The following is a 24,916-nucleotide window of genomic DNA, read 5'->3' as shown; positions in this document are numbered from 1 at the left end:
TCTGTAAAGTCACAAAAATGCCATAAAACAAAGTGCATCACAGTTGGCAAAGCAGTTTCAAAGTCATGACCTGGGAAGTGGGCAGGTCAGGCATGAGCAAACCCATCGAGGAAAACTGAGTCGCAGAGAGGGTGGGTATTGCCGAAGCAGTCCGAGCAGGAAGCAGAAGGGCCGGGATGGAGCCCAGGCACCCTGACCAAGAGCCGCTCTGCTCCTAGCACCTCGCTGCTATTCCACCCATGCACGGATGGGACCTACCTGTACACGTTATTCCGTCCCCTTCATAATTCAGGTTACACTCACACGTGTTGTTCTCCTTACAGGTGGCATGAGCAGAACAAGGAGGCATGCACACGAGGGGCAGAACTGCAAAGAAAGAGGTCACCATTCATCCCGCACCATGATGTGAAGGGCTGGGACCCACCTAAGGCATCTTCCTGAGACCCCATCTGGCCTGCCACTGTGTTTCAAAAGTGGCCCCTTATGGCAGGCGGACGGGGTGATTTGCTAAGGTCCCTCCCAGCCTGGAGATTCTGAGATTCCGGAATCACTCCTTTGTATTATTAAGACATTATTTCTGAAATGTTATCCAGATTAAAATGCAAATGTTACCGTTAGGGGCAACCAGTGAACACTTTATACCTCAAAGTCCGCTAGCAAGGGTGAACTTAGCAGATTAGCTCTTTGGCCCTAAGGGCATGGGGTTCCAGAGGAGATGGTTAAATTGGAGGAGAAATTCCAAGGCCTTCTGTGGGCACTGCAGAGCCTGGGAGAAGTCTGGGGCTTTGGTGGCTGGAAGGGGTTGCAGTATCAGGAGGCAGCATGAAGCCACGGGAGGACGACCGGGGAGAGAAGACGGGGAAGAACTGAAGTTAAGGGGACTGCTGGGCTGCTGGAGCTTCAGGTTGCTGACGCCCACAGGAAGAGCTTGGTCTTGCCCTTCTGCCCCCAGGGAGGATGAAGTGACAGTGCTTTACACTGGAGAATTCAACCTTTGACCGGAACATGAGGCTTGGGCTTCAAGGGAGGCCTCAGAAAACTGACAGCTCAGTGAGGACCAAGGTCATGACAAGGATGACGATGATGGATGGTGATAATGGAAGCTACTGTTTCTGAGTGCCCCACATGCACCGGACACCCCGAAGCCATGACCCCGACCCTCACAACAATCCTCCCCGGAAAGCCGTGCAATAGGCTCTCTTTCTTCGGACGAGCGCATCAAGCCTCGGAGGGGGTGGCTTAGCTGCGGCCGTTCGTCTAATAAGCAGCTGAATCAGGGGTCATATCCTGGACTCCAGGGAACAGCACGTTTTCTGTGAAACCCTTCACCTCTGTGTCTGCACACATCTGGGCCTGGACCACGATCCCGAGGGACCCTTCCTGCCCAATCCTGTATACTTTGCTTGAGGTGGGTCCTTCCGTGATTGACAGGACTGCATGCTGGTTTCATGGGTTTGAGTTAAATCGTGTCATCTAGTTTCCTTCACGTCACCAGATCTCTGGACCCTGGGGCCACACAGCCAAGTCATCTATTCCTCGTGGAAAAGGGAACCCCTGCTTTGTTGTCTCTTTCCGATGTCGCTAAGACCCCCACCCTCAGTCGGCCGCTCTCGGCAGGGTCCGCTGCAGCACAGGGCTGCCGGCAGGTGGCCGCCCCCAGGACAGACCTGTCTGAGTGTCACAGAAGCGGCCCGTCCACCCCGTTTCACAGACGCACTGCCCAGAGCCCGTGATCCCGTCGTGGCACTGTCCGTGGTCCGAGCAGCCACAGGCTGTAGAGCGAGTGGGAGTGTGATGAGTCGGCAGAGATCAGGGATTGAAATGCAATCAACCAAGCCCACCGACCACATGCTGGCTGTGCTGTTGGTTCGGAAGGCACCGTGTTTATCCACGTTCATTCACTCATTCATTTATAGCATTCATTCAGACTTTCAAAAAATAACCAATTCAGCAGCTGTCATGAGGCAGACACTCCCAGGCAATGAGGTTACAGCAGAAAACCCAAGACATGAGGTCCCTGTTCTCAGGGAGCTTACAGTCTAGCAGTACCTGGTTATCGAACACGTCATTATAAATAGTGATTGTTGTAAACACAGAAGTAGAGGGTATCGTGGGGTATGTAACTGAACAGTAGGGGGAGGGAACATCATCTGGGCCTCCTAACAGAGAAATGGACTGAATGGTCAAACCTTCAAGAAATATACCAATCCTTCTGCTTCTTACCACCTCCAGCAGCACCACTCTAGCCCACGGCATCACCGGCTCTCACCTAGAACGCGGCATTAGCCTCCCCAAAGCTGGCCCTGCTTCTGCTCATGCGCTCCCATGGTGCACTCTCCACGGGGCAGCTGGGGTGGTCCTTTCCAATCTGCTCAGGACAACCCCCCGGCCCCCCATTCACAATCTTTTACTGGCCGCCATCACACTTAGATTAGACGCTGAAGACCTGTTTCTGGGCAAGAAGCTCCTATGTTATCTGGCCCCTGGCGACCTTCAGATTCCTTCTTCTCCCTTTCTCCCTCTTCTTTGCCCACCCTGCTCAGCCACCTTGGCCGCTCTGCTGTTCCTTGCATGCCAAGCCCACGCCTGCCTCAGGGGCTTTGCACTTGCTTGTCTCTCTTCCAGGAAAGCCATTCCTCTAGCCTGCACTGTCCATCAGAGCAGCCGCTCATCACACGTGGCTATCTAAATGTAAACTAATTAAAAAAACCAAAACTCAGTTCCTTAGTCACAGGTTTTGAGTACTCAACATCCACTTGTGGCTAGCGGCTACCATTCCTCGTGGCGGAGTTACAGAACATTTCCATCATCACTGAAATTTGACCGGACAGAGCTGCTATTGACAGTCCCACTCCCGGCCCCCTCACCTCTGTTAGGTCTCTACTCAAATATTTCATGAGATGTCTTCTGGACCAGTGCCTCCTTTCTATCTCGATTCCCTTCATCTGCTTCATCTTCTTTATGCCTTTATATCTATTTTTGTTTCTGTCATCTTTGTTTCCTCCCTTTGAATGTACACTCCTTGAAAGCTGGGATTTTGAAAGCTAAGTTCTATAACTTAGAACCATTCCTGGCTTTTGATCAAGTCACTAAGCCTCTTTGTGCCTCAGCTTCTTCATCTGCTAAGTGGGGATGATAAAGAGTACCCACCTCAGAGGCTTGTTGTGAGGATTAGATGGTACAACATACCTGCCTGGCACATAGTAGGCACTCCACACACATTAGCTGTCAACATTAGTAAGGACTCAGCATATATGTGATAGTTGAATGACTGAATGAGTGTTGGTCGGCCACAGCTTGCCTTGGTGGCTGCAGGGGATGTGAGTTTCACTTCTAGAGGGGAGGCTCTTTCAGTGGATGGAAACTGGGAATATATCCAAGGAGGAAAAAAGCACATGAGGGCAGGCGGATGGGAGGTGGGTGGCCGGGAAAGAGAGGAAGAAGGATGCTTCCAGCTCAGGTGGATGGTGTGCATCGGGGCAGGGAGCATACAGCCGAACGACAGGCAGGAGCTCAGGGGAGTGGGTGCCACATACGCTGACAGTCAGGCCCGAATCTCCCTGGCCAGCACAGCTCACACGCTGTCCCGTTGAAGCCGGTGTTGCATTTACACTGTCCCGCGGGTGAGTACTGATCGAGGCAGACACCCCGGTTGTTACATGGGGTATCTGGTCCTCCAGGGCAGGCTGGAAGAGATGAAACAGCAGTGACTCAACAGCCTCCCCAGACCCAGAGCAGCTCAGCGCCTCTGTGAACATGCTGCTAAACCGTCCTCAGCTGTGGGTTCTGTCCTCTGTGGCCCCGGGGACATAGCCACATAGTGTCACTGGATGTTTAGAGCAACCCACTGGCCTATGGCTTAACTATATCTGATAGGGGGGCTTCCCTGGTGGCGCAGTGGTTGAGAGTCCGCCTGCCGATGCAGGGGACGCGGGTTCGTGCCCGGTCCGGGAAGATCCCACATGCCGCGGAGCGGCTGGGCCCGTGAGCCATGGCCGCTGAGCCTGCGCGTCCGGAGCCTGTGCTCCGTGACAGGAGAGGCCACAACAGTGAGAGGCCCACATACCGCACACACACACACACAAAATCTATCTATCTATCTATCTATCTATCTATCTATCTATCTATCTATCTATCTATCTGATAGGACTGGCAGAGCAATATACTGAACTGTGCACTGTATTTGGGGGTCAGGAGACCTGGATTTGTGTTGATCTGGGCTGAATAATGAACTTGCCCTGAGCTTCGGTTCTCTTAGCTCTAGAGGAGGAGGGGGAGGGTGATGACAGAGTACCCACTCTAAGGATCAGAGGAGACACTGTAACCAAGAGCATTTGAAAATATAAAGCGCTGAACACATATAAGGGATGACACTGACTTTTATCAATGGTCTGTGCTTTAGTGATGGACAGTGGAGTGGAGGCTGAGTGATTGCGTGGACTCCCAGCCCAGAATTTTCTCAACTGGACCATGATGAATGGAGTATGTGCATGGTACTTAAAACCATGGCTTCTGGAGACATACTGTGGGACCTTAAGCGTGCTTCTTATCCAATCTGTGCCTTGATTTCATCATCTGTAAAATGGGGATGACAAGGGAACCTACTTCTTAGGGGTTGCTGCGAGGTTCAGATGTTCCCATATATGGGAAGTAGCACTCAATAAATGTGCCCAGTTAAATCAATGCATGGTGGATGGGAAGTTCTATGGCATTTGTTATGCTTTTGCTGCTGCATTACTGGCTAGAAGCCGTATCTAGACAAAGGGGTTTCAGGAGCCCTTTCCTGAAAGGGTGAGGTGAGGGAGGGAGGGCGATGTTACACATAACAGGGGAGATTTCAGGAAATAATGGCCCATTCATATCACAGTTGTATAGCAACCTGCCAAGGTAGATGTCTTTAGACGCGTTTAAACTAGCATGCTTGTCAGTATCATAGACTGGTGTCAGAAATGAAATATGGTGTTTCTAACCCCATGGGAAATGTCTTATGCTATAACGTCAAGCAGAAAAGCATGACACGTGATTTACAATCTATGCACAGAAGAATCTCAACTCTGTAAAAACCAACTATGACAAGAAAAAAAAAAAAAGGAGAAGGAAAGCTGCACAGCTCTTCAGAATAATTGCTTTTGGATCTTTTCTTAGCAGAATCATTAAGAGTGATATACTCCCCTGCTCCCCGTGCCCCACCCCCCCGGTCCCCCATACAGTACTTTCAAATGCTCCACAGTGATTGTACAATCATTTCAGAATTGCGAGGCAGTAAGAGGCTCCCTTACCCTGACAGTCTGGCCAGAAGTAGCCCTTGCAGCACTTGGGGAGCTGTATCACCAGGGTGCACTGCTGCTTGCAGCCTTCCAGGTTCCTCCTGAAGGGCAAGTCGTACAGACACTTCCGCTTCTCACCCTAAAGGAAGAGATTGAACCATCCCTCCACCTTCCATCCCCTTGGGCTCTTGGGCTCTAGTCCGCCCCCAGTGGGGGAACCCGGGTACTGCCCAAGTAGAAAATGGGACTCAACGGTCATGAGCCCTGTACAGGGAATTCTCTTCTTAGGGGTGTAGAGAGACAAATGAATGGGGGAGGGGGCAGAGGTGGAGTCCACGGGAAGAAGATTTCTCCCCATCTTAACCCTTAGAGCTGTTTGCAAAAGGTGTGGTTGCCTGAGAAGGGAGTGGGAAAGAGGTGGCTTTCTATCAGGAGAGGGGTCTGTGGCCTGGCCCCAGGAACATCAGTAGAGAGGGTATGGGGTTACAGTTCATTTTGTAGGGGTGTTTCTGTGAGAGGGGTTACTGGTAGAGTAGAAAGAGCTTGGCTTTGGAGTAAGTACTAAAACTAATACTTAATGAGCACTTGCTATGTGCCAGGCTCTGTACCCACATTTAAAAACTTACTTTTCCTAATAATCACACACAGAACTGTTATTAGCTCCATTTTGCAGAGGCAAAAACATATAAAATGACTTGCCAAAGATTACCCACGAGAATTTGACCCCGTAACTGTGGACCCCAAATTTCATTGGCTTAACCATTACTCTTACATTGCATGCTGGGCTCTAATCCTAGCTTTGCTCCTTACTAGCTGTGTGGCCTCGGGCTGATTGCTTATCCTCTCTGAGGCTCATCTGTTGTAAGTGGAGGTAATATATTTTTCTATAGGTATTATAATGGGGAATAGGGATAATGTCAAAGGGGCCAGCACAGAGCCGGGGACATGAACAGCAACCAACAAAATACAACTATTATTTTTACAATTATAATTATCTTTGCAACCCCTTCTAGGTCTGTAATCCCATGACTCTCCTAGACAGTTCTTAAAAGATGGATAGTGGGTTGACAGGCTGCCTGGGCTAAGAATGTTCATCTCTAATCCCACTGGCCTGATTGTTGAAAGAAAGACATAAACTAATTACACACAGTTATAACACACTTGCAGATGCACACGCATGCACACTTATAGCTACCAGGAGACTGGGGTCTGATAGAGAAACAAACCTATCACTCTCCAAACGTTATCACTGTGTTCATAATTACCTTTGGTTTAGTCCATCTGGGGCAGCTGGGAGTATGAACACAGCTCCCACAGTTCCCCTAGTACGCAAGAAAAGAAACACTTAAAAATCCAGAATATTGGGAAACACAAGGAATGCCCCAGGTTAATGCCTTGATTATGTGACTAAGAACTTAATTAATCTTAAGATTCTGGCTATGATCAAGAATATAAAAGCAAACACTCTGTAACTTTGCCATAGAGAATTCTGAAGATATGTCGTGGACCTCAATTCCTTAGTCTAGTTCTTTGAGGTAAAAATTCCCTGTTAGATGGCGGTGGACCAGGGCGGGGTCACACAGGCACACAGTATAGCAGCAGTGGGAAATGTGGATGCAGGTGTCAGTTCCATTATAAATCAGCTGTAATTGTTCTAGCTAATCACATTCTTTGATGCTTAGTCTTCTGATCTATAAAACAGGGATAATAATTCTTGTTGCTATTTGATTTTCAGGGGATTGATGGGTGAGGAAAAATGATTAACTGAAAAGACTGTCTGTATATATACTTTGAAAGTGAAGAAATTAACAACTGGTTTTTCATCTCCTACTCCGGCTGACTGTTATCCTGGTAATTTGGGATATTTATTGAATGCCTACAAGTTGCCCGGTACAGAAATCAACTGGTGACAGACTGCCATGTAAGTCACTTCACCTCTTTGAGACTCAATTTACAAGTTTGCATAATAGAGTAGATGATAACTGCTTCTACTATTGGATAGGGGTAAGATGAGCACTGAGCCAACAGTAGGCTCAAAGGTCAATAAATGGCACTGGGTGGATGAATGCGTGTGAGATGTACACACACCTCATACAGTGCAGGACCCGGGACGGAAGTTCAGTCAGTGTTAATGAATGAGCAAATGCATGGAGGGATGGTGGCATGTATTAGATCGAACCACATGAAACTGCCACTTTTGTAGTCATACCCTGTCAAGTACGGCATTTCTCATGGTTTTTTTCTGGCAGAGGCTCAAAAAGTGCTTGTAGAATGGTTAAGGGAATGACTGAATGGGTGGGCGGGTTTGAAAATGACTGGTAGAACAGTGGCACACAGTTGGTTCCCAACAACTGTTTCCTTAATGGCGGGGGGATGGATGGATGGGTGTGTGGGTGGATAAATGAGCACGGGCAAGGCTTGTACGGGACTAAGGAGACGTTGTTGATTCTGAATCTGAAGAGCACTGTCATGTGGCGCTCTGATCCCTTGGGTCCTGTGTTCACTGGGGACCAGCCCTCTGTGGCTTCACAGCAGGGTCCCACAACCCATGAGGGCTGTTCCTTGGCCCAAGGTTCCCTTACTACAGTAGTGGTTTTAGGACTGACCGAGACATCGAACGTGGTAAAAGTGTCACAGCGGCCCCCCAGGGTGGGGTCGATCAGTAGACAGTCAATGCCGTAGGCCACGCCCAAGTCAAATAAGAGCTCCCGCTGCACAATTCTGCACATTTGGCCGTTCAGGAAGAGCTCGCCCTGTGACAGAGGGAGAGAGAGCAGGGGAACAGTCAACAATCCTCAGACTTCTCCTCTTCCCAGGCCATGGAATGTGGCCAGCACCTACTAGAGTCACAGAGAACTGATACGTATCGACGGCCAACATCTTTATCTCAGACACGCAGTACGTATTACATCCGAGTACTGTCCTTCATGCTTTACCTGTGCAAATTCTTTCAATCCTGACAACATCCCGAGGATGTGGCTACTCTTGCTGGTATCCCCATTCACGGATGAAGAAACTGAGGCAGGGAGTGGTTAGATAACTCGCGAAGGTGACGCAGTCGGTAAGCGGTGGTGCAGGCATTCACGCCCAGGCTGGCAGCCTCAGCCCACACTCCTGGCCACTCGGCAACACCGCCTCTACCAAGGTAGAAACGCTGGCAGTGGGGGTAACAGGGTGGGGTAGGGATGGCTTGGCCGTGGCCCAGGATAAACCTGGTTGACATGGCCACTTCGTGTGCAGTTACCCGGTTTTCATATTTAGTGCCAGCACCTAGCAGAGCTACCGGTACAACTTCCTTTCCAAAATATACACTGATGGGCTTTACCCTTTTAACGATAACTTTTTCACGTATACTAGGCATTGTCTAAACTGTGCTCTAGATACATGATTTTGTTTAATGCTTGCAACAGTCCTCAGGCTTTCTTTCCTAAGGTCCACCCAGCTAGTAAATTGATGGATATATTTCCCTCCCAGGAAGCAAATGCTTTTAGAAAGTTCCACGAAAAGAAAAAGATAAATCTCTCTCTAGTGTTTGATGGGATGTACACCGTGTAACTCAGTGGAAAGGACACTGGAAAACTGCAGTTGAGTCCCCCCACTTCTACTTATACACTGTGTGAACAAGTCCCTGAACTTTCCTGAGGTTTAATTGTTTTTACCAGGTAAATAGGATTAATGATTCCATTGCATAGAGTTGTTATAAAGTTCCAACTAAATAGTACTCTGGGGACTTCCCTGGTGGTCCAGTGGTAAAGAATCCGCTTTCCAATGCAGGGGACGCGGATTCCATCCCTGGTCAGGGAACTAAGATTCCACATGCCGTGGAGCAACTAAGCCCGTGTACCACAACTACTGAGCTCGCTCGCCTCAACTAGAGAGCCTGCGTGCTGCAAACTACAGAGCCCATGCGCTCTGGAAGCCACACACCACAACTAGAGAAGAGAAAACCCGCACGCCACAACTAGAGAGAAGCCTGCGTACCAAAACGAAGAGCCCACACGCCGCAACGAAAGATCCCGTGTGCTGCAACTAAGACCCGATGCAGCCAAAAAACTAAATAAAAAAAAAAAAAAAAAATAGTACTCTGAGTACAAAGTGCCTGAAAGTTCTATTAGCACTCAGGATGAGCAGTGAACATTTGTCTTCTTCTTCTTTGATAAATGTCCAGTTTGGTCTATGGAGACAGTATAGTTGATCTCAAGAGAGTACGTACATTAGGATAACTTTCCAGAAGTTGGGATGTAAAGATGCTAACACTCTTCACATTCGGTAACAAATTCAATGCAATTCCAATCCAATCACCAAAGGGATTCTGGCTTGTCAGAAGATGTAAACAGAATGTTATCTGGGACTTCTCAGAAGGCTCCTTGAAGGTAATCAACTCAGCTTGGAGCTGCATCCCTTTTGCCCTTTCTCCTTTCTACTGCCTGGAAAGTGGACATGATGGCTGGAGCTCCAACAGTTATGTTGGACCTTGAGGTGACTGTGAGGCTGGAAACATGTACTTCAGAGCAGGAAGACAGAAGGAGCTCCCCCAGTGAGCTCTCATACTAGCTCTGGATTGGCTACTTCCAGATTTTTTTTTTTTTATAAGAGACAGAAACCCTTACATATTTAAGCCACTGCCATTTTTCCATTAAATAAAAGATAGAGGATGTAGCTACTATTATCCCATCAGACCCATTCATCACATGGAATTACAGGAAGGTAATATTGTTAAGGAGCTAGCCAAGGAAGGTGAAAATTGCAAATTTTCTCTTTGTTGGCCTATCTAGGTAGATGTAACCCAGAGCTGGCTCTGACATGCTCTGAGAGGGCTGGAGGGGAAGCTGCAGTAGGGCTGGGAAGGAAGGAAAAGGAATGACAGTGTACTTTCTTGCTTCAGGGAAGCGTCTCACACTGGAAAATAAATCTTCCCCAAAAATCAACCAAAAGCTGCTCTCTGCAAGTGTCAAGGGAGGCTCCCTGACACCTGGTGAGGGCTTGGGCTGGCCAGGACTTATCAGGTTTTTCATATCCACTTACTCAGGGGAGATAGCCCTGAAGGCAGTGAGAGAAAAGAGCTTGCTGTCAACGTGGGAAAAAATGAACAACCCCTGGAAGGGGCAGTGGTTGGAGAATGCACTCCCAACTTCCACTGGGTGACGATACTCACGATGTCACTGCCAGCTCCGCACTTCACACTCAGCTCGGAACCTTGCAGGGTCTTCCAGGTAGCAGACCTGGGGAGATCAACTGCCAAAACCTGTAGGAGTGATGATGCCACATTAACATCCCAAATCTGGGCTGAAGAATGGCCCCAAGGAGCTTCCCCAACAAACCAAATTCAGACACAATTTTTCTAAGAGTTCTAATAATTCCAGCTTTAAAATGACAGTAGATATCATCAAAAGCAAGAATAAGTGTGGGCTCTCTAGGAAGTTGGACATTTTTTCTGTGGGGAAAGTCTCCTCCAGCTGGTTTCAATCAGCCTTCCATCCCCATCTATGCTCGGGAGTCCATGGAAGATGCTGCGTTGGTGTATGAAGCCCGTGGCAGGATCGGAGTTAGGGAGATGGCACAGGGCGCTGTGATGGGTTGAATTGTGTCCCCTCAAAAGTTTTACTGAAGTCTTGGTCCCCATTACCTCAAAATGTGACCTTGCTTGGAAATAAGATCATTGCAGATGTAATTAGTTGAGATGAGGTCACACCAGAGTAGAGTGGACCCTTAATCCAATATGACTGGTGCCTTTTTAAGAAGAGAGGAGAGTGCCATGTGAAGACACAGAAACACACAGGGAGAAGGTAGAGAGCCATGTGGCAACAGGGCCAGAGACTGGAGGGACGCACTACAAGGCAGCGTTGCCAAGGATGTCTGGCAACCACCAGAAGCTAAGAGAGAGGCAGGGAGCAGACCCTCCCCCAGAGCTTTCGGCAGGAACAGCCTTGTCAACACCGTGATTTCAGGCCTCTGGCCTCCAGAGCTCCGAGGGAATACATCTCTGTTGTTTCAAGCCACCCAGTTTGTGGTAATTGGTTACGGCAGCCCTAGGAAACCACTACAGGTCCTACGAATTCACCAGAGCGAGGGCATTTGGCCTTCCTGGATTAGGTGTCTCGTTCCTGGAGGGAAACAGGGTCCCGGCTGAGGACCCAAAGAGACAGGGTTTTAGCAAGAGCTGCTATGTTCCCACAAGATCCTGCTTCCCTGATCACAGAGGATCGGCTCAGGAGCCAACAGCTGGCCACAGCTGGATGAATCAGACCTTTGCCTAGAAACTCTGGAATTGGGAGAGATAGAGTCATTCTGGGAGAAGCCTGGGGACTGTCGTCAACGGCCACTTTGCCATGTGAACTAGGGCAGGGAGGAAGCTGGTCTGCAGTACAAGAGGGGAGGGATGCTCTTGGGTGTTGGTTAAAGTTGGGACAAAAACAGTGGCCAGTGGGAGAAACAGAATGAGATGTGCTACACTGCAGGGGTCAATTCACCACAGGCAGTCAGAGGAGGACACAGTGGGGCAGGGGATGCTCAGGCCGCCTTCGCACCGTGGTGGTGGGGGGGGGGGCGAGAGATGCATGGACAATTCCTGGATTTGATCACCCCAGGGGCACCCCTGCAACTCCCGTCTGTGTGAAAACAAAATACCTTGGAATCTCGGATCACGTGGAACTTCAAATATTCCTTCAACTTGTCCTTGTTGTCTTGGTTGAACAGGAAGTCCTGTTGTTCAGGGGGCAGGGCTTGGAGGGCTTGGTCGCTGGGCCAGAAGAGAGTGACCGGGGTGTGGATAGGGTCAGTGATGACACTCAGCAAGCCCGAGTCCTGAAACGCAGGGAGCTGGTCACATGTGCAGCAGAGCCCAGCCAAGAGGCACAGGCTCTCCTTGAGGACCAGAGCCAGCCAGCCCGGGGTCCCCTCCGTGCCTGCCCTGGGGCTTCTGGGGACTCTGGCTGGTCCCTAAAACTAGGGGCCCATCAGACTCCAGTCATCCTGAGCTTCATTTTCTTAGAAAGTAAAACAGAAAGTCAAATTCTGGGCTTTTGTTAATAGGGAAACACTTTAGCAAGTATCTCTCCTTTTTTTGCCACTACTCTCGTCCAAATATTTTAATTTCTGGAAGACCCACCTGGCACTTTTCTCATGTTTCATTTAAAAAAAGTGAAAACTATGCAATATTGAGATACTCCTGTATATTTAGAAGATTTCTAGATCACACAGAGTCAAAAAAAGAACTTGCCAGATGAATGGGTAAGAATCATTTTGAGAACCTTCTCTAGCAGGGGTGCAGCATACATTTGTTTTCTTATAATTTTCCCAACAACACTATGAAGTAGGCTTTATTATTCCCTTTTTTTGAGCCCCGGAGAAGCTTGCTACCTTGCAATAAAAGCCTGTGTTCAAGCAGAACTGATGTCCAGGTATGGGGGGTAGTATAAGGTTTAGGGGCTGGGTGGGTGAGCAAAGATACTGGTCTGTAACACCCCTGCAGAGTCTCATTAAGAACACCTTCAAAGCTCCATTTCTAAAAAGCTCCCCAGAGAATGCGAGCCCCAGGCCATTTTGGAAATCACTGGTCTACACCAGGTTTGTTGACTGCGCCGTGGGAGCCCCAGGGTTCTTAGAGCCCTCCTGGGACTGCTGGGGTTAGGTGGCGGAGAGGGGTCTTGGAGAACCCCGCTCCTTCCTGATTCTCCTCCGAAATCTTTGAACAAGAAGTTTCTCTACTCAATTCGTGCGAGTCACCTCTGAAGTCAGAAAAATGTGGTTTGAAATGTAATTTCTGCCCGTCTCATCAGCACAGACTTCCCATCTCTGTGTCTCAGTTTCCCCATCTTGGTAACAGGGGTGATAATTCCAGATGTGAAGCACCTATTTCAGGAACGGGCACATCCTAATTCCTTTCCCTTGCTCCAGCCTCAAATACCTCAATTTCTAACTCAGCCAGGGAACAAACCCTACAACATTTGGGGAATGGAGTGGCAGAGAATGACTTTGTTCTTCAGAAAAGTAGGACTTTCCCAAAGATCCCACAACAGCTGGCTAGTGCCGCAGACAAAAACCACACAACAAACAAAAAACCCTCCAAACACCAAACCTCTTTAGGTAGGTTATATCCCCTGAGGTAACTTTCCTGCTAGGTTTTTACCTGTATCAAGTTGCTAAATTTGATGTAGCCATGGTTTATTGCCACTGTTGTAAGATTTTGCTGCAAAGATAATAAGAATGGGAATGAAACTTTTCTGCCTACAGTTCACAAAGCACTTTAACAAAAGCTCAACTGAATAAAACGAGGGGAAGATAGCGTGGCAGGTACTGTAGGTTGGCTCGTCAGCACCCACCCCAGCTCCACTGTACCCATGCCTTCCTGCTTTACAGAGGCTGGATGGCCAAACACTGCATTTTCCCAGACTGCCTTGCAGCTAGAGTCCCATATGTGATATGGGATACCCCAGGTGGAGGTGCTTGTGCAAGACTTAGAGGTGAAAAGAAACAACATGCGGTGGTGGTGGCTGCTAGCAGGAATATCAGATCTTCTGACGAGCACAGGGTGGAGGCATCTGGTATCCGGACTCTCATGTCCTAGTGATGAGGCTGGAGACAGGTGGCATGGGCGTAGCTGGTATAGGACAGCCCTACGGTGAAGTCAGGTGCCCTCCCTTTGTAGGTGTCCCTGGGCTGCTTTGTTCCCAGCTGTGTAGCATCTGAATTAGGCTCTTTGGTTTTCTAAGAGATTCGGTGATATACTTAATATCTTTAGAAACTCTTTTTTATTTAAGTGAGATATAGTGGATTCTGCTGTCTGCAACGAAAAACCCAAAACTAATAAATAACAAAAAAGTTGAAATTGTCTTTTCTGTCAATTGAGAAGACATTTTACTCCTGGTTCAGTTTTAGTGGTATCTGTCTGTCTATCTACCTACCTACCTACCTACCTACCTATCACCTATCTATCTATCTATCATCTATCAATCATCTGTCATCTGTCTCTCTCACACAGCATCATCATCATTCATCTATGTAATTTCTCCATCTTCCAAATCTATACAAGACCACCTGCCCTTGTGGACACTAAAGAAAAACGTATAAAATCCATTCAATTATTTAAAATAGCCTTTTGCCTATTTACTTCTTACTAAGAATGGTATTTATGAGGTTTCTAATAGTAGCTTGAGATTGAAGCAGCAAAATTAAAACGTCTTGAAACAATGCCTCAGAATCAGAACTGAGGTAATAAATGACGAGTATTGTGAGTCATTCCACGCTGAGAGCCTGACAATGAGTTCACCCACCAGAATCCTTCCAGAGGCATCTTTAGGGGTGACAAGCAAGTTTTGGGGAGATAGCAACTTGTCTATGATGTGGATGATTCCGTTGGTACTGATGATATCACTGGATATGATCTTAGCTTTATTATTTATCAACACTGTGTCCTGAAATCAATCAAAAAAGAAAAAAAAGGAAATGAGCACGAGGAGAAATAGACACAAAGTCACTTTTTTCAAAACGTTTCACGAACATGTTACATCATCATGAAAGTGCATACTTACGTAGAGCCGTGGGAAAAATCTGAAGATACAAATTACTTGAGCACATTTTTTATTATGATTATATTTAAAAAAACTGAGACAAGAATGTAATTTTCACCTGGAGAAGTTAATAGCAAATAACCAAAACAGTCACTTCACTGTGATTCTCAAATATGAAATAAAAAGCAGATCAAAATTGGCTTCTTTTCACATGTGTTCTCTACACCACCAGCCCCCCTGCTGACCCCACTACACACTTTTTTCCCTTTGTAATGGATTCCACAGCCACCATTCGTTCCTCTTTGTGGGAGGGAAGGGATCAGCAGGGTCAAATGCTTTGAACAAAAGCTTTCATCCCTCTCCAGCTTCTGACCAGTGCTACCAAAAGCAGATCTCTTGACCACCTGAGGCTGCCTTGCCTCTGAGTTTCAATTCCAGCTCTAATATTTACTTGCTGTGTGACCTTGGAAAAGTTGCTTAACCTCTCTAAGCTCAGTTTCCTAATTTGTAAATTGGGGAAAATAGTAGTGTTTTCATGATGGGAAATCCCCTACATGATGGGATTATTTTGAGGATTAAATCAGTTAGTACACATAAGATACTTAGGGTAGTACGTGGCATATAGCAATCACTCCACATGCGTTAGTTGTTATTGTTATTATTCCTCTTACTACCTTAAGGAAGAGGAAAGAGAGAGGGCCCAAGGAAAACGGGCACCTTCCAGAGGTGGCCTCTCTTACCTGAGAGACGGAGATGACAATTGACTCCCCTTGGAGGGAAGTAGCATTGGGGGTCAATTTCAGGTTTTCCAGAAGCAGCTGGTGGCAGGCGATCACATGATACCGAAGAACCTGGGGCATCAGGCCCTGTTTGTCCCAGTCCTTAATCTGCCATAGATCAGAGGGTTCCAGCCAGAGTCAGAAGCCTTCTGCTCCAACTTTCCCTTTTGCTGTCCTCTCCTCCAGACTCTCCCCCATACCTCTGTCCCCACCCAGACCCCGGGAAGTCGGCAGTCGGGGTTGGCTTGTAGTCAGGGTTACGGTAGAGATTATTCAGGCAAGAGGGAGAAGGCAGCCCTAGTTCCCTTCCTGCTTCCATTGTAGAATCCCAGAGTAAAAGGGAACTTGGAGTTCCTCTGGTCCAGCATTTCACAGCACATGTGCCAAGGACCCCAAGTCCCGTGAGACGCTACTTGAAAAACAAGTGCTCTTGTGAAAAAATGCCGGGTAATACCACATAGTACAGCTCCCTGTTGCGGAGATGCCTGGGCCAGATTTACACCGTTAGGATGGAGAAGCCCACCATGCTTCGTCATTCGTAAATCAAACGACAAACAATATTAACCATAAAGTCAGTGTGATAATAAAGCCCACGAGGTTATCATCGTTTCATGATAACTCTTTGGTGCTTAAAAAAAACCAAATGTCAAATTTTTTTCAAAAACTGTTTCTGTGTCCCTGCTTCACTGGTGTCCAAAATGTATGCATACAGAAGCAGTGTGGGCGGGAACGCAGGTTCTAGAGTCATGTCTGAGTCCTTGCTCCACATTTTGCTAGTCGTGTGACCTGGGGAAAGTTACTTCTCTCAATGTCCTCAACTGTTAAACGGGGATGATGATAGCATTCAGCTTACTGTGTTGTCATGAAGACTGTCATGAGTTAATCTATGCCAGGTACTAGAAACAGTGTCTGGCACAATCAATAAATGTTTGCTACATTATTATATATTAATAGGTAATCCAGCATGAAGAGTCCAAGTGAATGTTAAACAGTAAAGGCTCTGATAAGTCCTGCAAGAAAAGAACCTATTTATATCCCATTAATATAGCATTTCTTTTCATTCCTTTTTTTTTCGGCGGGGGGTGGTGGTCGCTGGGAGCTTTGAATTATTTAAGAATTGTTGGTCTTTTCTAACCTCCTACCTATTCAGGAATGTCCTTTAGAAAGTCTCTGGCCAGCGGTTACCCCAAATCCACTTGAATGCTTCCCCTGAGAGGGGTCCCTACACTGAGAGGCAGCCCCTTCCAGCCGATCCTAGATCTACTGTCCAGAAATGTCTTCAGTGTTGTCTCCAGGGTAACGCCCAGAGACTGTGTTCCAATCTCAAACCTCTTTCTAGCTTCATGCTTACCTGGGGTTCCTCGTCAAAGGCTGCAGATAAAGGTGCCAGAACAGTGAAGGGGCCAGGACCAACCAGGTCTCGTACAGAATGCTCCTGTAGGAAGGAAGGTGGGGGCCACGTGCCATGTACTTAACATAAGTACAGGCAGGGGCTCAAACAACTAGCAGAGAGTACATGATGGCAGAGGGGAGAGAAAACTGGATAGGGAGACCGGTGTTTTATTTAGTCTTAGATTCAGAGTCATTCAGATTCTTAGATGTTGAAATAATGTTTATTTTTATCTGGGTATAAAAATAACATATGCTGACTGTATTAAAGATTTGAAAATACAGTATAAAGAAGAAAATAACTACCCATAATCCCACCACCTAGAAGGATCTCTGTTATTTCCAGATAATTTTTTCCAGTGTCTTTTCCACATACTAAATGTTTTCTGTTTGGGATAACAATACAAATATAAGCAATAAGCTGACTTACTGTTCTAACTGTCTTCTTGCCAATGCTAAGATCCTACGGTTACTTATATTTTCTTCTAGGTTTTATGATTTTATTCTTCTAGATTTTTATCCTTTATTCTTCAATATATCTGGAATGTATTCTGATGTAAGAGGTGCAGAAAGATCTAACTTAATACTTTCACCGGGAGAATTAGCCAATTGCCCCAGTAATGCTTCTTGTCTCCACAAGTATGATGGCAGGTTTTTTTTATAAACTACGTTCTCACGTGTGCAATGGGCTAGTGCAACATTTATTCCACTCTTTTATGCTGCCCACCTGGGGCCTGAAAAGTTTACAAATGACCAACACAGAGCCTATTCCAGAAATGCCGTTTCCCGGATTTATTCTAGTCTCACCTACTCTGGAGGTTACAGATTTATCCCATATCTGGCTTGAGCCCCAACTCTTCCAGTTAGACAGACACACACATTCTTACCAGCAACTGGAAGTAATACTGGGATGTTTTGGGGTTCTTGGGAAGCTCCTGGAAACAAAGACAAGGAAGGTTCACTTAACATCTGTGAATTACATACCAGAATGTCATTGGAGGACAAATTCTGTAAGATTGAGAGTATCTACCATCATTTCAACTGGCAATCTGCCTCATCTGTAGGCTCACAGTTGATGTTCAGAACGACTCATTTTTAAAAGTTCAATATTAAAAAGCTCAGTTATAGGTTTATGGCAGATTTAGTTTCTTTATCAACAAGAATATTTGATCAGCCAGAATGCTCTAGTCCCTCTTTAAACCAAATAACAGGATGTTCACGTTGTAATAGGTAGAACTTTACAAGTATGCCAAGGCTTCACCCTCTCCGCCCGAGGGTGTTCACACACACACTCCAACAACAATTCACATCACGGCGATGCCTCTGAGGTGCTGTGTGCTCTGTGCCCACTACACACATTATCTCATTGAAATCTTATAACAACCTCTGGGGCTGGCACCATTGTTATCTTCTTTTACACGTTAGAAAACGGATACACAAAGAGGTGATATAATCTGCCCAAAGCCACATTACTGACCGGCAGAGCTGAATTCAAACCCAGGTGTTTCTGACTCTAGAACTGTTGATCTGAATCACTGAATTCCCACTGCGAGAGAAAATTTCTTTTCATTGTCCATTTATATGAAAATAGTCTTTTGTATTTTATAGTTTTATAGGTAACAAAACCCTTGCACCCTCCTTAGCTCCCTGGATTCTTTGCACGGGGAGGCAGGTGGAGTTTACTCTATGGAAACATGCCTCGTGTTACCTGATGGATGTTGCCACGGCAGGTAAGCCCATCCCCAATGTAGTTAGGTTTGCAAGTACAAGTCCTTTCGTCTTCTCCGGTGTGATTGCAGACAGCAAATTCACTACAGCCGCCATTTTTCTGGTAGAATTTCCAAGGAGTGGGGGATAGGAATGAGACCAGTTAGTTTGCCAGCTCTGCCAATGTTCACGCAGCGATTCTGTATTGAAATTTACTTTTTGTCTCACTCTGTAACTGACCGGCTTGCCTTATTTACCCTTTTCCTGAACTTGCCTTCCAACTCTCTACAGTTATAAGGGCCATCCCACTCCCGCAGCCTCACACAGGCGCACCTTCTGTTACTGCACTTCGCAGATAATGTGGTTTTTACAAATTGGACGTTTGTGGCGATGTCAGATGATGGTTAGCAAGTTTTAGCAATGAAATATTTTAAAATTAAGGTATTACCTTGTTTATTTATTTATTTTAACTCCTAATATCTTTTGTTTTTAACTGAAGTATAGTTGGTTTACATACATTGGTCTTTTAGACATAATGTTATTGCATACTTAATAGACTTCAGTATAGTGTAAATATAACTTTTATATGTATTGGGAAACCAAACATTTTTGTGACTTGCTTTATTGCGACGTTCATTTTATTTTGGTGGTCTGGAACCGAACCCGCAATATCTCTGAGGTATGCCCATATCTCAGGATGGCAGCCCATCCCAGCAGATCTCCAGCCCTGAATAGCTCAGCCCAGAGCTGCCAAATGGGAAATTTCTCAGCACCTGGGGGTTAACTAGGAAGGCTTCAAGCATGTTGGATACTTCTCAGCTTTAGGCTGAACTCTAATCCATCACAGCAAAGGGAAAAGTCATCAGTTGGAAGGCAGTCAGTACGAAACAGGCCAGCACGGGGGACAGTAGGGACCTCGACTGGAGAGGAAGGGCTTTAATTACGGGCTGTCTGTGCTGTACTCACGCCCACAGCAGGAGGAGGTGGGCAGTGACATGAACGAGGAAGGAAGGTGTATGAACCGGGCCCCGCGGGGGATCAGTGCCTCGCGGGAGGAACAAGCACCACGCGCCACGAGAAGTGGTCAAGGGTGTGGCCTCTGAGTCAGACAGGCGTGCGCTCAAGTTCTGGCTGTGCCGGGCGCTCGCTCTGTGAGCTGGGCCAGAGACCTCTGTTCTTCCTGCTCTGCGGTGGGTTGAATCGTGGCCCCCTGCAAAGCTATGTCCACGTCCTAAGCCCTGGTATCTGTGAATGTGACCTTGTTTAGAAAAGGAGTCTTTGCAGATGCAGTGGAGGATCTCGAGATGAGATCGTCCTAGATTAACCAGGGGGTCTTAAGACCACAAGCGTCCTCACTAGAAGAGGAGACACAGACACAGAGGGGAAGCCACGTGAAGATGGAGGCAGAGACTGGAGCTTCTCCAACACTGCAACTGGGACACGAGGGAGAAATGGCCCAGAAGCAGCTCTGACAGGGCCCACCTCAATGCCCCGCCCCTAGACGCGGAGAAGGGGGCACCGCAGGCCAGACCTCGGGGGGGCGGGGGCGTACTCACGGTTAAGCAGACGTTGATGAGTGTGCAGACCTTCCCATCTCCAGTATATTTTGACAAACAGTTACAGGCGGCCTGTGCAGGAGGAAGGGGAAATGGGTCATTTCACAGAGAGGTTCTGCTGGCTGTCAGCTCTGGTCATCATCCAGTTTCTGACGTATGCAATTTCCTGCTCGTTCACAACATGACATGGACTGAGGGAGGCACAGCCTGGGTCCCCGAGCCTCCAGCTTCCCCACCTGAGTCTTCTCACCCCTCGACCTCTCCCCTCCTTTGTGCTGGAGCCCTCACATTTCCCCACGTCCCCAAACCTGCTCCCGCGGAAGGCGCCGCAAGGGGCACAGTGTTGGGGAATACGTGGCTGACAGAGGCCTTAACACCGTTATCTTCTGCTGTGGCACATGCATTTCAGAGCCTCAAGACAGAGAAAAATGGTAAGATTCTGGGCATCAGAAAGCTGAACGAAAGGAGAGCATTGCTGGAGACCTTCTAGGTGCTTCTGGAACCATGTGGTGTTTGCAAATGCCACTTCTTCCCACTCTAGGGAAGGCCCTTCTCCCTGTGCACCCTTTGTCCCCTGCCCCTCTCCCCTTTTCTCCTGCTTCCCAAAGAATGGCCTCCCGGGGAATTCTTCCAGAACCTCCTCTAATGTATTTATTTCATGCTGCTGCTCCCTAGAGGTCTGTCCTCAGCCCCTGTGCCTCAGGCCTGGGTCTAACTACCCAGGAATTTGCTCCTAGGAAAACGTAGGCCCCCGCGGAGACACAGCTCACCTGGTTGGGTCCTGTTTGCGTGCACTCTGCGTGCTGGTGACAGCCACCATGGTTCTCCAAGCACGGGTTGATCTCTTTAAAACAAAAAGCAACACCTGGCATGAGAGTCAAGCCTCATTTTTTTTTTTTTTTTTTTTTTTTTTGCAGTACGCGGGCCTCTCACTGTTGCGGCCTCTCCCGTTGCGGAGCACAGGCTCCGGACGCGCAGGCTCAGCGGCCATGGCTCACGGGCCCAGCCGCTCCGCGGCACGCGGGATCCTCCCGGACCGGGGCACGAACCCGTGTCCCCTGCATCGGCAGGCGGACTCTCAACCACTGCGCCACCAGGGAAGCCCCAGCCTCATTTTTTAAGTAAAAAAATGCCTTGAGGTACCAGCCAGGATGGCTAACTGACCGAGGGGAGCAAGTGTGAAGGCGTGATTCAGTTTTCTGACGACGCTGAGGCAGAAGCCACCCAACAGGGAGGGCACCAGCTGTGGTTTCTCAAAACCAGCTCCTCAGAGGCATGCCTGCGGGCTTGGCTCTGTCCCTCTCTTGACTGAATATGAGTGTTTGCAGCCAAGGACTCAAAATAATAGAATTTTGGAGTGCCACTTAACGTGCTGTGAATGAAGAGACGTAGGAATTTAAAACATATACCACTTGTCACCATCACAGTATAATTGGTTCAGAGAAGACTCATCCGTAGGTGCTAAATTCAGGAGGACATTTTGGGGTGGAGCAGGATATGTGCTTGGTGTTAAGCGTTTCCTAGACGATTGCTTATGGGCAGCAAAGGGGAAGCAAGTCAATGTACGGTGGAGCAATCAGACAGCACCTGGACCGAGTGGTCACAATTAAAGGCAGCTGGAAATCGCGGGTGAGGCATGGTACCTACCTATGCACACGATGCCATCGCCAGTATAGCCTGCCTTGCACACACACGCCCGGCTTCCTGGGGTGGTTCTTTTACAGACAGCCCTGCGAGAACAACCTCCATTGCTGATCTCGCAGGCGTTGATCGCTGTAGAAGAGAAAGATGACACAGAGCAGGGCGGGGGGAGGGGGGAAATCGATGCGTTTTTACTTGAATCATTGAGAATGGAAAATACTCCAAAATGGTAGGCACTGGACTAAATATGGATAGCTCAAAAGAATGCAAAGCACCAGATGCCATTGGTGAATTCTACCAAACGTTTAATAAATGCCAAATTTTCACATACTCTTCTAAAAACTGAAGGAGGAGGGAAGACTTCTCAATTCATTCTGAGACCAGTATTACTGATACCAAAACCAGACAAAGCCATCACTAGAAAAGAAAACTACAGACTGATATCCTTTATGAATATAGATACAAAAACCTCAAGAAAATACTTGCAAATCAAATTCAGCAATATGTAAATAGGATTATACACCATAACCAAGTGGGACTTACGTAGGAATACAAGATGGTTTAACATCCAAAAATCAATTAATGTAATATAGCACATCAGTAGAATTAAAGACAAAAACATGATCATCTCAGAATGAGCAAAAACATTTGTCAAAATTCGATACCATTAATGATAAAAACACTCAACAGACTAGGAATAGAAGGGAACTTCCTTAACCTGATAAAGGACATTTTTCTTTGATGAAAAACCCACCACTAAAATCATGCTTAATGATGAAAGACCAAATGCTTTCTCCCATGATCAGGAGTAAGACAAGGTCTGCTTTTGCCACTTCTGTTCAATACGGTACTGAAGGTTCTGGCCAGGGCAATTAGGCAAGAAAGAAAGAAGAGACATCCGGATTGGAAAAGAAGTAAAACCACTTCTATTTGCAGATGCCATGATCTTGCTATGGAAAATCCTGAGGAATCCACTAAAAACAATTAGAACTAATAAATGGTCCTGGGTAGGACACAGGAACAGTAGGCAAAAATCAATTGTATTTCTGTACAGTAGCAATGAGCAAACTGAAAATGAAATGAAGAAAACAATTCCACTTACAATAGCATTAGAAGATGGACTCCATTTAACAAACTATAAAACACTCTGAAAACTACAAACAGTGTTGAAAGAAGTAAAAGATGACCTAAATAATGGAAGGACATTCCATGTTCATTGATGGGAAGAATTAATATTGTTAAGAAGGCACTACTCCCCAAATCTGATCTACAGATTCAAGGCAGTCTCTGTCAAAATCCTGGCCGACTTCTTTGCGTAAATTGACAAGATTATCCTAAAACTCATTTGTAAATTCAAAGATCCCAGAATAGTCAAAACAATCTTGAAAAAGAAGGACAAGGTTGGAGGACTCACGCTCCCTAATTTCAAAATTTACTACAAAGCTTCAGTGATAAAGACAGTGTGGAACTGGCATAAGGATCTATATGGAATTGAATTAAGAGTCCAGAAATAAACCCATACATCTATGGTCAATTGATTTTCCACAAAGATGCCAAGATGTTATTTCAATGGGGGAAAGAATAATTTTTTCAACAAATGCTACCGAGACAACTAGATATCCATATGGGAAAGAATGAATTTGGACCTCACAATATATACAAAAATTAATGCAAAGTGGATCAAAGACCTAGATCCATTTGGAGACCCCAAGATGTGTGTTTGAGTGTTGGCTTGGCCTTCGTTCACCGTGTGACTTTGGACAAATCACTCAATTAATAAGAACTTTGGGATCCACCTATATAGGTTTACTTACAGGTTTGGATAATGTATATGAAAATGTTACAGAAATGTTGGTTGTTATATTGTGTCCTCTGCTTTTGTTATTTTTCCCCAAAGCAGGGGGCAAGAGAAACATTACAGTTATTTGCCTTTCCAGCTGTTTTCACTGGCATGCTGTACACATCCTACTGCAGGGTACATCGGGGACAAATTGGTGCAGTCATTGTCTAGCTCCACCACAATCTGCACTGAAGCCCGCCTGGACACAGTGCTAAGTGTTTCCATTTTTCTAGCACCAAATACGTGTTGGGCACCATGAGAGTATTAGCTCACGTTTATCGAGTGCTCTGTGCCAGGGATGTTCTAAGCACTTCACAGGTATTATTTAATTCAGGTTATCATCCAACAATCCAGTGAGGGAGATTCTCTTATGAGCTACAACTTACAGATGACAAAATGATGCAAAGAGCAGTCAAGCAACTTGCCCAAGGTGACACGAACTATAAGAACATAGATTCGAACCCAGGGAGTGTAACGCTGGGGCTGTTTTTAACAGCTGCCTCATTGTGTTGTTGTACGTGGAGAGGTCATTTCATCCCCAAACTACTCTGCGAGGGGAGAGAGTTTTACGTTTACTTTACAAATGAGCTAAGGGAGCCCAGGGTAGTTTAGAGACCCACCCAAGGCCATGTGGGGATTGGGGGGAAGAACCAGGGCTCAAGCCTCTTTCTATCCCCACTCCGGAGTCCCCCCCCACAGGCCACATCCTAGGTCAGCCACATCAGTGGTTTCTAAAGCTCTCCAGATGATTCCAATTGTGGCCAAGGCTGGGAGAAAAGAACAGGGGCGGTTGCCCCACACATTCCAAAACCAACACGCCCTATCCGTGAACAGGTGTCCTGCTCCCCGGGCACGATCAGCTGCCCTGTTACGTCCAGTTCACCAGCAATGGTTGGCAGCAGCTGCCCATTTAGTCTGCAGGAACACAGATCCCTCAACAGCTCATGCTATTCTCCTCCCAGCAAATTCCTTCTTGACTTGCCTGTGCAGACCTTCCCGTTCCCTTGGAACCCTGCTGCGCATTTGCATGAGGCGGCGACATCCGGATTGAGAAGGCAGCTGCAACAAGAAAGGGCAAGTGGTGTTCGTAGAAAAACGCACAGCACCCCACCACGGGACTCACAATACCCTTCATCCCTAGCATCCCAGCTCTTACCCCCATGAGGCACTCTGAGGTCCCCGCCCAAGGCTTGGGTGGAGAGTCCATCCCTAGCATGGCGCTGCCACA

General features: G+C 47.0%; 1 protein-coding gene across 1 annotated transcript in view; it reads right to left on the bottom strand.

Moving 5' to 3' along the window:
* The window catches only part of STAB2 (stabilin 2), a 165,556-nt gene that overhangs the window by 22,091 nt on the left and 118,549 nt on the right, over positions 1-24,916 (bottom strand). Inside the window, exons 41-58 of the mRNA XM_082850111.1 lie at positions 24,671-24,747; positions 21,855-21,980; positions 20,978-21,051; positions 20,208-20,279; positions 18,653-18,772; positions 17,832-17,879; positions 16,907-16,990; positions 15,517-15,663; positions 14,540-14,680; positions 13,396-13,455; positions 11,895-12,071; positions 10,423-10,512; positions 7,874-8,020; positions 6,533-6,589; positions 5,280-5,406; positions 3,537-3,686; positions 1,668-1,772; positions 259-366 (exon numbers count right to left, since the gene is read on the bottom strand). Coding sequence (XP_082706237.1) covers positions 259-366; positions 1,668-1,772; positions 3,537-3,686; positions 5,280-5,406; positions 6,533-6,589; positions 7,874-8,020; positions 10,423-10,512; positions 11,895-12,071; positions 13,396-13,455; positions 14,540-14,680; positions 15,517-15,663; positions 16,907-16,990; positions 17,832-17,879; positions 18,653-18,772; positions 20,208-20,279; positions 20,978-21,051; positions 21,855-21,980; positions 24,671-24,747 — 1,910 coding nt within the window. The remainder of the gene's footprint in view (positions 1-258; positions 367-1,667; positions 1,773-3,536; positions 3,687-5,279; positions 5,407-6,532; positions 6,590-7,873; positions 8,021-10,422; positions 10,513-11,894; positions 12,072-13,395; positions 13,456-14,539; positions 14,681-15,516; positions 15,664-16,906; positions 16,991-17,831; positions 17,880-18,652; positions 18,773-20,207; positions 20,280-20,977; positions 21,052-21,854; positions 21,981-24,670; positions 24,748-24,916) is intronic.

This window comes from Leucopleurus acutus (genome assembly GCF_964270905.1).
Source record: "Leucopleurus acutus genome assembly, chromosome: 11".
Lineage (NCBI taxonomy): Eukaryota > Metazoa > Chordata > Mammalia > Artiodactyla > Delphinidae > Leucopleurus > Leucopleurus acutus.
The sequence above is the reverse complement of the archived record's forward strand: the minus strand, read 5'-3'. Positions and strand labels throughout refer to the sequence as shown.